Here is a 13,420-nt window from a genome sequence, read left to right on the forward strand (position 1 = left end):
AAAATAAGAGCAAAAATAAAATATGATGTTAAAAAATGAATGTTTTTCACTATTTCAACTTATCAGTGAAATGAGATCATTCTCTTATGATTAAGAGTGCTGGACTCAAAGTCAGGAAGACTTGGTTTCAAATCTAAACTATGAATTTTGAAAGAGTTGCTTACTCTTCTCAAGGCTTCGATTTCCTTATTTGTAAAATGAGCCTAATAATACTTTAGTTGTCTATCTCATAGGGTTATTGCAAGCAAATTGCTTTGAAATGTTAAGGTGCGTGAAAGTGTGAATTACCATTTAGTAGCACATAATACACAAATAATAAACCATCGAGTGACATAATACATACAGGGCAATCCATTTAAAAGCACAGCAAAAGTATCAGACTTTTGGCCATTGGATAAGTCACTTAAATCTCTCCTGGGAAGCTGCATCAGTGGGAGACTATAAAGATGTTTGAAATATAGGACACAGATGAATAATTCCAGCGCATGCTAACTTCCTAGCTTCAAGGTCCATTCAACATGTTTGCAGATTTGTCAAAAATGAATCTTGGGGAAGACACAAATCCATAACAATCCATGGTCCTAGTGTCTAGCAGTTAACTCAGTTGCAAAACAACTCTTTCTCTTTTTTTTAAAGCCTTACCTGATTCCATCTTAAAATCAAAACTAAGTATTGCTTATGTGGAAGAAGAGTGGCAATCAGGGTTAAGGGATTTGCCCAAGGTCACAAACCTAGGAAGTGTCGAAGGCTAGATTTGAACCCAGGACCTCTCATTGCCACATCTGAAGCTCTATCCGCTGAGCCACCCAGCTGCTCCAAAAAAGCTCTTGAATGAAGAAAGAGCTCCTACTCTGTATGCAGATTATTCTAGTGCCAACCTTGCTGAGCCAACCGCCTCAGGAAAGTCTGTGCAACTACTTTTGGCCCCTTGGCTTTTGGGAAGCAAATACCTCAGAGTTCAGATAAGCTTTTCTTATCTGCTGCTGCTGGTACTGTGACAACAAATTATGTAGGAAGCACTGTATCATATTTCTAGGAGATAATGGCACAGGGAACACAGAAGCTCCCTAAAAACATTATCATACCAGAAGAGGCACTGTGGGTGTGGTACATTGTTCCTAGGTTTTAAATAGAAGCAATAAGTGATTCCCCACTCTGACTTTACAAGTTGGGGATCCCTGCATCAACTAGAGGGATTCAAAGGATCGGCATTAGAAACCTCTTTCTCAAGTTATTTTTTCAAGGTCTAGACATCAGATCAAATTCTGGCACCAATCAGAGATCGGAGGGAAAGAAGGAAACCACTGTCATCTTAAAATAAGCAGGGAGGATAATTAAAGAGGAATGAATATATGATAAAGTATTTATTATATGTTTCAGGCACTGTAGATACGAATACAAATGAAGTAGGAGCCTGCCCTCCAAAAACTGACATTCTAATTGAGAAAAACTATACAGAAAGAGAAGTTACAAAGGGGGAATGCACCAAGGAGGCATAGTATGGAGAGAGGAGGCAGGGACTGCTCGCTCGTCGGTATATGCATACAGAGATTATAATTATTATAACAGATTAAAATCAATATCAGAGTAGGACACAGTTGAAAAGAGACCACATACAATCTTAATAGCTTTAACAAGATCTAATCAAACAAGCTTATTGATGCCCCAAAATGGAATACCAAAAAAGGTAAAAGATACTGATTTTTTTTACATTTATTAATATTCATTTTTAACATGGTTACATGATTCATGCTCCTCCTTTCCCCTTCAACCCCCCCTACCCATGCGCATTTCCACTAGTTTTGTCATGTGTCCTTGATCAAGACCAATTTCCAAATTGTTGGTAGTTGCATTGGTGTGGTAGTTTCGAGTCTACATCCCCAATCATGTCCACCCCAACCCATGCGTTCAAGCAGTTGTTTTTCTTATATGTTTCCTCTCCTGCAGTCCCTCCTCTGAATGTGGGCAGCATCTTTACCATAAATCCCTCAGAATTGTCCTGGGTCATTGCATAAAAGATACTGATTTTGATGATCACTATTTACAAAAAGGGAGACTCAAGAGCTCAGAACATATAACACAGAGAAAACCCCCTGATCTCTTTGTCAAACAGAAAGAAGTAGCGGCCAAAGGCCACACCTATTTAGAAAACAAACTCACTTGAAAAACATTGCAGAGAAGGACAGCTAGGTGGCTCAATGGATAGAGCACCAGGCCTGGAGATGGGAGGTCCTGGGTTCAAATCTAACCTCAGACATTTTCTAGCCCCTTATCATTTCTTTTGCCTTGGAACTAACACTTAATATTAATTCTAAAACAGAAGGTAAGGGTTTATTTTTTTTTATAATTTTATTCAAAGATATTTTCCCAATTATATGTAATAATTTTCAACATATGTATCCTGAAATTACAAGATCCAAATTGTTTCCCTCCGTTTCTCTCCCCTCCCCTCTTGGAGATGGTAAGCAATCTGAACTGAGTTATATATGTATTATCATACAAAACATACTTCCACACTGGACACTGTTAAAAGAGAATATTCATATAAAACCAAAACCCCAGAAGAAAACTGTAAATAAACTAATGTGAAGGATAGTATGCTTTGATCTGCATCTGACTCCAACAATTCTTTCTCTGGAAGTGGAGAGCATTCTTTGTCAAAAGTCCTTGAGACTTGTCCTAGGTCATTGCATTGCTGAGAGTAGCCAAGTCTTTCACTGCTGATCATTGTACATTATTGTTGGTGCACAATGTTCTCCTGGTTCTGCTTATTTCACTCTGCATCAGTTCATGCAGGTCTTTCCAGTTCTTTCTGAAATCATCCTGTTACAGTACATTAGTATTCCATCACCATCATATACCATAATTTATTCAGCAATTCCCCAACTGATAGACATCCTGTCTATTTCCAATTCTTTACCATCACAAAAAGGGCTGCTATAAATACTTTTGTATAAGTAGGTCCTTTCCCCCTTTTTAAAAAATCTCTTTGGGTTACAGATCTAGTAGTGGTATGACTGAATCAAAGGATATAGTTTTAGAGTCCTTTGAACATAGTTACAAAATGCCCTCCAGAATGTCTGGGTCAGTTCATAACTCCATCAACAATGCATTAGTGTCCCAATTTTGCCACATCCCCTCCAACATGTATCACTTTCCTTTGCTGCCATATTGGCCAATCTGATAGGTGTGAGGTGATAACCCCAGAGCTGTTTTAATTTGCATTTCTCTAATCAAGAGGGATTTAGAACATTTTTTCTTATGATTATTGTTGGCTTTGATTTCTTCAAATGAAAATTGCTTGTTCTTATCATTTGACCATTTGTCAATTAGGAAATGACTTATGTTCTTATAAATTTGACTTAGTTCTCTATAGATTTGAGAAATTTAGACCTTTATCAAAGAAATTTGTTATAAAAACTTTCTCCCAATTTCTTGTTTCCCTTCTAATCTTCAGTAAGTTGGTTTTGCTAATACAAAAGCCTTTTAATTTAGTATAATCAGATAATACATGTACAACCCAGATTGAATTACTTGTCAACTCCAGGAGGGGGGAAGGAAGAAGGGAGGGAGACGACATGAATCATATAATTTTGGAAAACTTATGTGTAAAAATTAGTATAATCATAATTATTCATTTTACATCTCATAATGTCTCTACCTCTTGTTTGCTCATAAATTCTTTCCTGTTCCATAGATCTGCCAGGTAGGCTATTCTAAGTTTTCCCAATTTAGTTATGGTATCACTCTTTATATTTAAATCATACACCCATGTTGACCTTATCTTGGTATAGAGTATGAGATATTGATCTATTCCTAGTTTCTGTCATACTGTTTCCAGTTTTCCTAGCAGTTTTTGTTAAATAGTGAGTTCTTATCCCAAAAACTGGGGTCTTTGGATTTAGCAAACACTAAGTTGCTACGGTCATTTGCCCCTGTATATTGTATATCTAATTTATTCTACTGATCCACCATTCTATTCTTAGATGAAGATGAAGATAAGGGTTTTAAAAGAAAATTACAAACAATGATTTTGGAAACCATCTTTAAAAATAGGAGGGGGAGGAGGGAATCAGCAGAAAGATTGAAGTGAGACCCAACAAAGACATACAGCATGAAGAACATTTTAAAAAGAAAAAGGAAAGACAACAAAGAGAGACTAACAGTACAGACAGGTCAGTGTTTCTAAATCCATTTCCAAAGTCATCAATAGTGAGCCATTATATTTGGCTTCTAACACCCCAGTTTTCAATATCCAAAGAAATCTATATTAGATGGAACATAATCTTAAAAGCAATGAAGAATCATCTTGCCAAATATCTGAGGTTGGGGGTAGGATGAGGAAAGATTCCAATAGAATGGAAATAATTATAGGTGATATTACAAAAAAAAAGTGACTGCAAGGACAGAATGATTTCTAATCCTCATGTTGTCTTTCTTTTTGCTATAAATGCTTTATATAAATGACTTTATAATGAGGCTATATCCCTGATGGAAATATGAAGAAGAGCAAGGCCTTTGCATCTTCAATGTTCCATGAAAGATTGTGAGTTGTACAAGATACGGGATTGTATTGGGTTGTTTTCTCATTAGAAAATGCCATACAATTTGGATCTGTGCTTAAAGGATTCTAAAACTGCACACTCTTTGACCCAACAATATCATTACTAGATCTATATCCCAAAGAGATCCAAAAAAAGGGAAAATGAAATAAGTGCACAAAAATATCTACAGCAGCTCTCTTTTGTGGTAGCAAGAATTAGAAATTAAGGGAATGTGCATCAACTGGGGAATGGCTGAACAAATTATGGTATTTGATAGTGATGGAATACTATTGTGCTATAAGAAATGACGAGCAGGATGATTTTTTTAAAAAACTGGAAAGAATTACATGAACGAAGTGAATTGAGCAGAACAAGAAATACATGGCACATAGTGACAGCAATGTTTTTTGAACAACTGGGAATGGTCTAGTGATTCTCAGCAATGCTGTGATCCAAGATCCCAGAGATTCTTGAGGAGAAATGCCATCTGCAAAACCACCCTGGAGCAGTGATGGGCAAACTACAGCCTGTTGGCCAGATGTGGCCCCCTGAAATGTTTTATCTGGCAAGTCAACATTATTCCTAATCTGACAAATACAATGAGTAGCATACAATACAATGAAACTTCAAAAGAGTTGCCTTAGAAACAGACTGACAGATAAGCATTTCCTTTCCTTTGGCCCCCTCTTTAAAAAGTTTGCCCATCACTGTCCTAGACAATATAAAATATTTAAGGAATCTATTTGCCAAGAAAAACACAGGAATAATATGAGCACAACTACAAAACACTTTCCACACAATTAAAATTAGATTGAAACAATTGGAAAAACATTAATTGCTCATGGGTAGGCCAAGTTAACATAACAAAAATGACAATCCTACGCAAATTAATTTACTTATTCAGTGCCATACCTATCAAACTACCAAAAAACTTTTTTACTGAATTAGAAAAAATTATAACAAAGTTCATTTGGAAAAACAAAAGATCAAGAATAACAAGGGAAATAATGGGGAAAAAAATGTGAAGGATGGGGGGCCTAGCAGTACCAGATCTTAAACTGTACTATAAAGCAGTGGTCATCAAAACAATATGGTACAGGCTAAGAGACAGAAGGGAGGATCAATGGAATAGACATAGGATAAGTGATCTCAGCAAAATGGTGTACAATAAACCCAAAGAGCCCAGCTTTTGGGAGAAAAAAACCACTATTTGACAAAAACTGCTGGGAAAATAGGAAAACAGTATGGGAGAGATTAGGTTTAGATCAACATCTCACACCCTACAAGATAAATTCAGAATGGGTGAATGACTTAAATATAAAGAAGGAAACTATAAGTAAATTAGGGGAATATAGAATAGTATACCTGTCAGATCTATGGGAAAGGAAAGATTTTAAGACCAAGCAAGAGATAGAGAATATTACAAGATGTAAAATGAACAATTTTGATTACATTAAATTAAAAAGATTTTGTGCAAACAAAACCAATGCAACCAAAATTAGAAGGGAAGCAACAAATTGGGGGAAAAATCTTTATAACAAAAACCTCTGACAAAGGTCTAATTACTCAAATTTGTAAGGAGCTAAATCAATTGTACAAAAAATCAAGCAGGGGGCATCTGGGTAGCTCAGTGGATTGAGAGCTAGGCCTAGAGATAGGAGGTCCTGGGTTCAAATTTGACCTCAGACACTTCCCAGCTGTGTGATCCTGGGCAAGTCACTTGACCCTCATTGCCTACCCTTACCACTCTTCTGCCAGACGGAAGGTAAGGGTTTAAAAAAAAAAATCAAGCCATTCCCCAATTGATAAATAGGCAAGGGACATGAATAGGCAATTTTCAGATAAAGAAACCACAACTATCAATAAGCACATGAAAAAGTGTTCTAAATCTCTTATAATTAGAAAAATGCAAATCAAAACAACTCTGAAGTACCATCTCATACCTAGCAGATTGGCTAATATGACAACAAAGGAAAGTAATAAATGTTGGAGGGTAATGTGGCAAAATCAGGACACTAATGCATTGCTGGTGGAGTTGTGAATTGATCCAACCATTCTGGAAGGTAATTTGGAACTATGCCCAAAGGGCTTTTAAAAGACTGTCTGCCCTTTGATCCAGCCATACCACTGAGATAATAAGGAAAAAAAAAACTTGTACAAAAATATTTATAGCTGCACTCTTTGTGGTAGCAAAAAATTAGAAAATGAGGGGATGCCCTTTGATTGGGGAATAGCTAAACAAATTGTGGTATATGCTGGTGATGGAATACTATTGTGCTAAAAGGAATAATGAACTGGAGAAATTCCATGTAAACTGGAACAACCTCCAGGAACTGATGCAGAGTGAAAGGAGCAGAACCAGGAGAACATTGTACACAGATACCGATACACTGTGGCACAATTGAATATAATGGATTTCTCTACTAGCAGCAATGCAATGATCCAGGACAATTCTGAGGAACTTATGAGAAAGATACTATCCACATCCAGAGAAAGAACTGTGGGAGTAGAAATGCAGAAGAAAAACAACTGCTTGATCACATGAGTCGATGGGAATATGATTGGGAATGTAGACTCTAAGCGATCACCCTAATGCAAATATTAATAATATGGAAATAGGTCTTGATCAATGATACATGTAAAACCCAGTGAAATTGCTTGTTGGCTATGGGAGGGGGTTTGGAGGAGGGGAGGGAAAAAACATGAGTCATGTAACCATGAAAAAAATACTCTAAATTAATTAATTAATTAAACTTAATTAAAAACAAAATGCCATCTGTCAACCAGGAAAGTATTGATAAGGGTCTGAATGCAGACTGAAACATACTATATTTCATTTTCTTTCTACTTCTTCTTTCATTTGAGACCTCTTCCACAAAATGACTAATATGGAAAAATGTTTTACCTGATCACACAAGTAAAATCTAGATCAGATAGCTTACCATATCAGGGAGTGGGGAGGAGTGGAAGAGTCTCAAGAAGGGTCAGAAGAAGGGAGAGAATTTGGATGTCAAAACTTTAAAAAAAAAAAAGAATGCTAAAAATTGTTTTTATGTATAATTGGGGGAGAAATAAAAAATCATTAAAAAAATTAGAATTGAGGAAAAAAAAAGACAAATGCTACAATATGGTATTGTCTCAACCAGAGATGAAAATATTGGGGAAAACGCTGAGCATTGGTCACATGGAAAGGGGTAGTAACAAGCTAAAAAAACTAACTTGGTACGCAAAGTATTAAAAAAGCCAAAAAGAAGCTTTCAAGAGCACAGGTAGACCACCCCCTTCAACCCACCCCCACTCTGTGGGGAACTTATGGGAGGACACGGGGAAGAGTCACACAAAATGGAAGACCATGGTGGGCCACCATCTGAAGTCCCATATGGATGAAACCATGGATCCATTTAAGAATTTCACATAAAATAGCAACCTCCACATATTTCTTCCCAAATGGATAATGGGAAAACAAAGTTCATCAGTGAACCAAAAGGAAGGAAAATTCTAAATAAATTAGCTTTTTGTTGGTTGGTAAGAATGTTACTTACTTGTTAATTGTATGTTCATACAGTGCAATGTTACAATCATTTTCTTCATTCACATCCAAATACTCAACCAGGCTCTCATGTAGAAAATCTTCAAAATTTCTGAAAATGCATCAGAGATGTGCTAAAGCATATCAAAATATTCATTTTTAAGCACCAGACAATTGAAAATAAAATAAAATGCCAGTTTTCTTACAAGGCATACTTTTAAAACCATGAAAGTATGAAACTTACCAACAAATTTGTTATATTTATAAAATACAGCTTAATAATTTTTCCTCTTTAAATTTTTAATTGTAGTGAGTGGTGTGAGCTTTATATATCAATGTTTCAATTTAATCATCACTTTTTCTAAATCACAAAAAAGAATAGGAGGCTCTGGCTATTCCAGAAACATACACAAGGAGTCCACAACGTGAGCTCTTCTTTCCCCCCAATCTTTATTCCTCTTTCTCTTTCTATTAATGGAACTGCTTCTCTCCCAGTTACCCAGATATGTAATCTGGTTCACCTTGATCTTCTCTCTAATTCATATTCCTATGAACTGCCAAATCCTAGTTATTTGACCTGTGAACTAAGCCTTGCTTCCTTTCCATCCATTCTACTCACACTGTGGCCACCCCAACTCAGGGCCTCAAGTTCTCTCACCAAAGCTATCATAATGGCTTCTTCCTTGTTCCAGTGTGTTATCTCCATACTTCATGTTCTTGGCCAGGGCCTCCTTCTATGCATTTATCTGATTCCATCACTCCTCTACTTGGAAAGCCTCCAAAGGAGCAGCTAGGTGACTCAGTGGATAGAGTCCCTGAGCTGGACACAGGAAGAGGTGGGTTTAAATATGGCCTCAGATACTTCCTTAGCTGGACAAGTCACTTAACCCCAACTACCTAGCCCTTACCATTCTTCTGCTTTGGAAACAATACACAGTATTGATTCTAAAGACAGAAAGTAAGAGCTTAAAAATGCAAAAAAGAAAGCCTCTGAGGTTTTCACTGCCTGACTCCTTGAATCCTAGCATTCAAGGCCCTCTAGAATCTAGCTCCACTCTCCCTGTCTGGCCTTTTGTTTGTATGGGCAGGAGAAAGTAGCACTGGGAGAACCAAGGGGGAGGGATATAGAAGGTTAAATGTCATGTCATGTGCAAGGGAGAATCCCACCCGGATATTCTCAGGGCCCAGGGGTTGCCACAATCTGCAGAGGGGAGTGGCAGCTCTTTAGATGTTTATTCCCAGCAGGATGTTGAAAGGAGGTGGACATAGCAAAGAGGCTGAGGTTCCTGGAACCAAGTGGGCCAACATGCGGGGGAAGGAGGGGGTGGGTGGATGCAATAAATACAAGAAGAGCTCAGAGGTGCCCATGGCTTCTGGCCTGTTGGATCCCTGCTCTTCCCTAGTGGCACAAAGAATGCCTTTAGCAGCAGCGCTGCCTGAGATCATTGCCAGTGATAAAAAGTGCTAAAATAGTATTGGTTTATTTTTTTAAAGGAAGAAGGGGAACCCCCCTTTTCTTCTAGGCCATTTTCTTACCTGTACCCCTGGGCCAGCTCATCCATGTGCTTGTCTGTAACAGCAGGCTTTTGCTTCTTCACAATTATGTATGGTCTAATGTAGAAAATGAGAGATTAGAGGAACATGCTATAAGAACTGACAAATGAGGTAACTAGCATGTAGAGGAGAACTGTCCACACAAATACACATGTGCACCCATTGGATGCACACATGCACACACACACACAAAACCTTTTTTAAACATGTGTTGACTGCAGTTTTTACTGAAATATCCAGCCCTAAATAAGTCATGAAGTTCAGATCGCTGATGGTCTCTTCATTTATGTCTACATAAGAAAAAAACTGGATTTTTCTTCAGTTTCTAATTTTCTCCAAATTGTCCAACCCCTTCTCCCAATCCCACACCTGACATGCAGGCAAATATCCCATACATGGCTCATGAAGCACTTTAACCCAGCAGAGTTCAAATGGAAGTTCTTAACTGTTAAAAGTGCCTCGGTTTAAGAAAATGTCACAGGATCAAGAAGGGAGCAAATTGGACTCTCTCCGCTGTGGTTCACATAGGGAACAGCTTTGAGTGTAAGGGGAATGGTATTTTTGGCTGTGCTTTTCCAGTTGCCTAATAGGTCCAATGTATAAGAAGGGTCTAGGCGACAGGGCCCGTTGGATTAACCTATAACTGTCAGTGTTGACTTGCCTCTGAGGATTCTGCCACTACAGGGAAACCGTCCCACAAAGGAAGGCATGTGAGATCGAAACGTCAAGGGCTGTTGCTATTTGGACAAGCAGCTCTTACAGAGAGTGCAACCAACACTACAAGATACTTGTGCATTCTGCCCTGGGGCCCAAAGAACCATCTGGGGACTAATGAGCACTTTTGGAGCTGCACAATCACAAAAGGAGAAACAAGTTGCTGAAAATGAGTTGGGTGAGCTTTCCAGGGAAATCCACAGGACTCTGAAATCTTGCCTCTTCTGTCTGGGTAAGGATGTCCAGGAACACTCTAGTTATCTTTCCCCAAGGATGCAGCTCAGCCTGGGTTAGGAGAACACATTGGGCTGCAGACAGAGGACATGCAATCAGACCCTCCTTGCTGTGATTCCCTTCCTTCTCTGCATAAGATCTAGCTCTTGGTTTTATGAGACGTCTGGGAAGATGAGGATCAGGCAGTAGCACTTAGATCCTTGAGGGCAAAAGGACCTTCCAGACAGCCTTGTCTGTTCTTTCACGCTTCCTTGAAAGACATCTTGTTAGAGCAGATAAAGCACGAGACCTGGAGTACAGAAGACCTGAGTTCAAATCCAGCCTTAGACACTCACTAGCTGTGTGACTCTGACAAGTCATTTAACCTCTGTCCACTTCAATTTCCTCAATCTGTAAAAAGAAATTAATAAAGTACCTACTCCCCCCTCCATAGTGGTTGTGAGGATCCAATAAAATAACAATATTTGCGAAGTGCTTTGCCAATCTCAAAGCAGACATGCAAATGCTCGCTATTATTATTATTACACTTATTATTAATGATAACATTAAAGGAGGGGGAGAAATAACAATAAATTACCCTTATATGGGACTGGAAAGTTTCCAAAGTGCTATACATATATTATTTTTTGCAACCCTTCAAAGTCATCCAGTAGGAAGTGTCCAAAGCAGAATTTGAATTCGAATCTTCCTGAGTTTTGGCCCTTTATTCATTGGGACAGCTAGCTAGGGCACTCCCAAAGGGTCTAAAGAAATTCAGCTGCAGGAGAACAAAGGAAGGCTGGAGAGACCCAGCAACATCCTGAGTTGGGGAAAGAGATATACAAGGGAATCTTGGCACTCGGGTCTCTGTACCAAGAAAGAACAAGGGTTTTTAAGTCTGTTATAACCACACATACCTGCACAACCTTCCCCCATCAGATGAAATGTAGACACATCTGTCAGTGAGGTTTGTTGAGATTGAGACAAATTCGTTGATGTAACCAGCTCGGCGCATAAGCCGAAATGTATTCACTAGTTTCTTATGATCTCGAATGACACCAAGGATGTTGCCTAAACAGAATGGGTTACAGTACTTAAAAACAGAAATATCTCCTTAAATTAATCCAGAAAGTCTCTTTTCTAAAATATGAATTTTAAGCAAAAATGAAAACCATTTAAAAATCTTGTTCTTAGCGCCTACATAACCTTCTTTTGTTTAGCTAATGGAAGAAGTCACTCTCTAAATTAAAGATTAGTGATAGTCCCTCTCTCCCTTTACTGCAGAAAAGGGGGACAAAGGATATAAAATATTGCAAAAAATATCAGATTCGACAGATATGTTCATTGGTTTTACTGAACTTTTTTTTCCCTTTTAAAATCTGTTATAAGGAAAAACTTGCCAAATAGAGGAAAAGGAAGAGATATATTTGGAAATGAATGTGAATAATGAAACAAAAATATAAAGAATAAAGAAAATCAAATCAACAGAATTTATAATTTATAAAAGTAATACTCTAGTCTCCAAGTACGAATTAAAATATATCATAAATACTACTAAAAAAGATAATACATTAAAATACAAACGTTGTTACCCCCAAATGGTATAGCTAGGTCAACAACCTATACAAACTAATCATAAATTTTCCACATAAACACTGGAATTTTTGACCTGTACCACTGCACTGACTCACCATCCTTTTCCTGTCACACTCAACAGCTGTTTATCTGCAGAGGGGAGCTCTTCCAAGCCCCTTGTTGGTCTTGGCATCAGTGGCTACTAAGAACCAGAATAGGGAGGTGTATGGGATGGTATTCTTAAAAATTTAATTACAAAGTCAATTTGTACCCTAAAAATTACAGTATATCTGCTTATCAAATACTGTGATGGTAGAAATCTGTCCCTCACAACTGATCATTTAGTAGTCAAAATGTGTTAGTATACCAACCATTGAGGAAGACAAGGAACACGTTTGGGTAAGACAGTTCTTCCCCACAGAGGAGGTTAACGTCCTCTACTCCCAGGTTACTGGCCAGTTTAACAATGGGCCCATCTTCCATGTCAGTTGTAATATGTGTCATCAGAGCCAGGTTTTTAACCAGACCACAAGCCTAAAAAACCAAAAAAAAAATGTTATTCTTGAGAATGTACCTGAATATTACAAACTTTGTTTTTGCCTAACAACTGATGTATCTTACAAAAGATACTGCTTCTAAATGTAAATCAAAATGGTTGTTAGAAGAAAGAGAAAAAAAGTTAACAAAAATGTGGGAAACTTAAATACATGGAAGTCTCCTCAAGACTAAGCCTCCCTCTAAACTTTCTCCTCATCCCCACCCCACCAGTTTTTCCTTTTGTGGGTTCCTACTCATTTTGTTGTTCCAATCATGTTACTTTTTCGATATGTGAAAGTCTTCTTTAAACAAGAATTGTCTTGTGCCCCTATCTGAACATGAGCTCCATCACCTCTGGCCCTAGCATAGTACCGGCCATACATATTTGTACTTCATAAAAGAGAAGGGTCAAGCATTGCCCAGAAGAGTGTGAGGGATAGTGAGCAGTTCTAAGATTCTGTCAGTTCCTTACCTCCCCTTCAGGAGTGTCAGATGGACAGAGCATTCCCCACTGAGATGGCTGGAGGGACCGAGGACCGCTTACTTTCCTGGTCTTCTCAAACTGTGATGAGATTCTTGTCATCATACCCAGAGCAGATATGTAGGAGAGGCGAGAGAGCACCTGGGTCACTCCCTGACGGTCCATCTTGAATCTCTTTAGGGACCAATTTCCCTAAAGGAGGGAAAAGCAGTTGAGATGCTAGAGCTGTGCTTGGCTTGCTTGGTTCTTTGCTTTCTCCACTGGAGAAGCTGA

The 13,420-nt window shown here is 38.2% G+C and overlaps 1 protein-coding gene across 1 annotated transcript in view; it reads right to left on the reverse strand.

The window, feature by feature from the left end:
• The window catches only part of POLR3B (RNA polymerase III subunit B), a 144,858-nt gene that overhangs the window by 55,286 nt on the left and 76,152 nt on the right, over positions 1 to 13,420 (reverse strand). The window contains exons 14-18 of the mRNA XM_044679792.1: positions 13,139 to 13,339; positions 12,501 to 12,663; positions 11,472 to 11,625; positions 9,610 to 9,684; positions 8,087 to 8,185 (exon numbers count right to left, since the gene is read on the reverse strand). Coding sequence (XP_044535727.1) covers positions 8,087 to 8,185; positions 9,610 to 9,684; positions 11,472 to 11,625; positions 12,501 to 12,663; positions 13,139 to 13,339 — 692 coding nt within the window. The remainder of the gene's footprint in view (positions 1 to 8,086; positions 8,186 to 9,609; positions 9,685 to 11,471; positions 11,626 to 12,500; positions 12,664 to 13,138; positions 13,340 to 13,420) is intronic.

Source organism: Gracilinanus agilis, chromosome 5, assembly GCF_016433145.1.
Source record: "Gracilinanus agilis isolate LMUSP501 chromosome 5, AgileGrace, whole genome shotgun sequence".
Classification (NCBI taxonomy): domain Eukaryota; kingdom Metazoa; phylum Chordata; class Mammalia; order Didelphimorphia; family Didelphidae; genus Gracilinanus; species Gracilinanus agilis.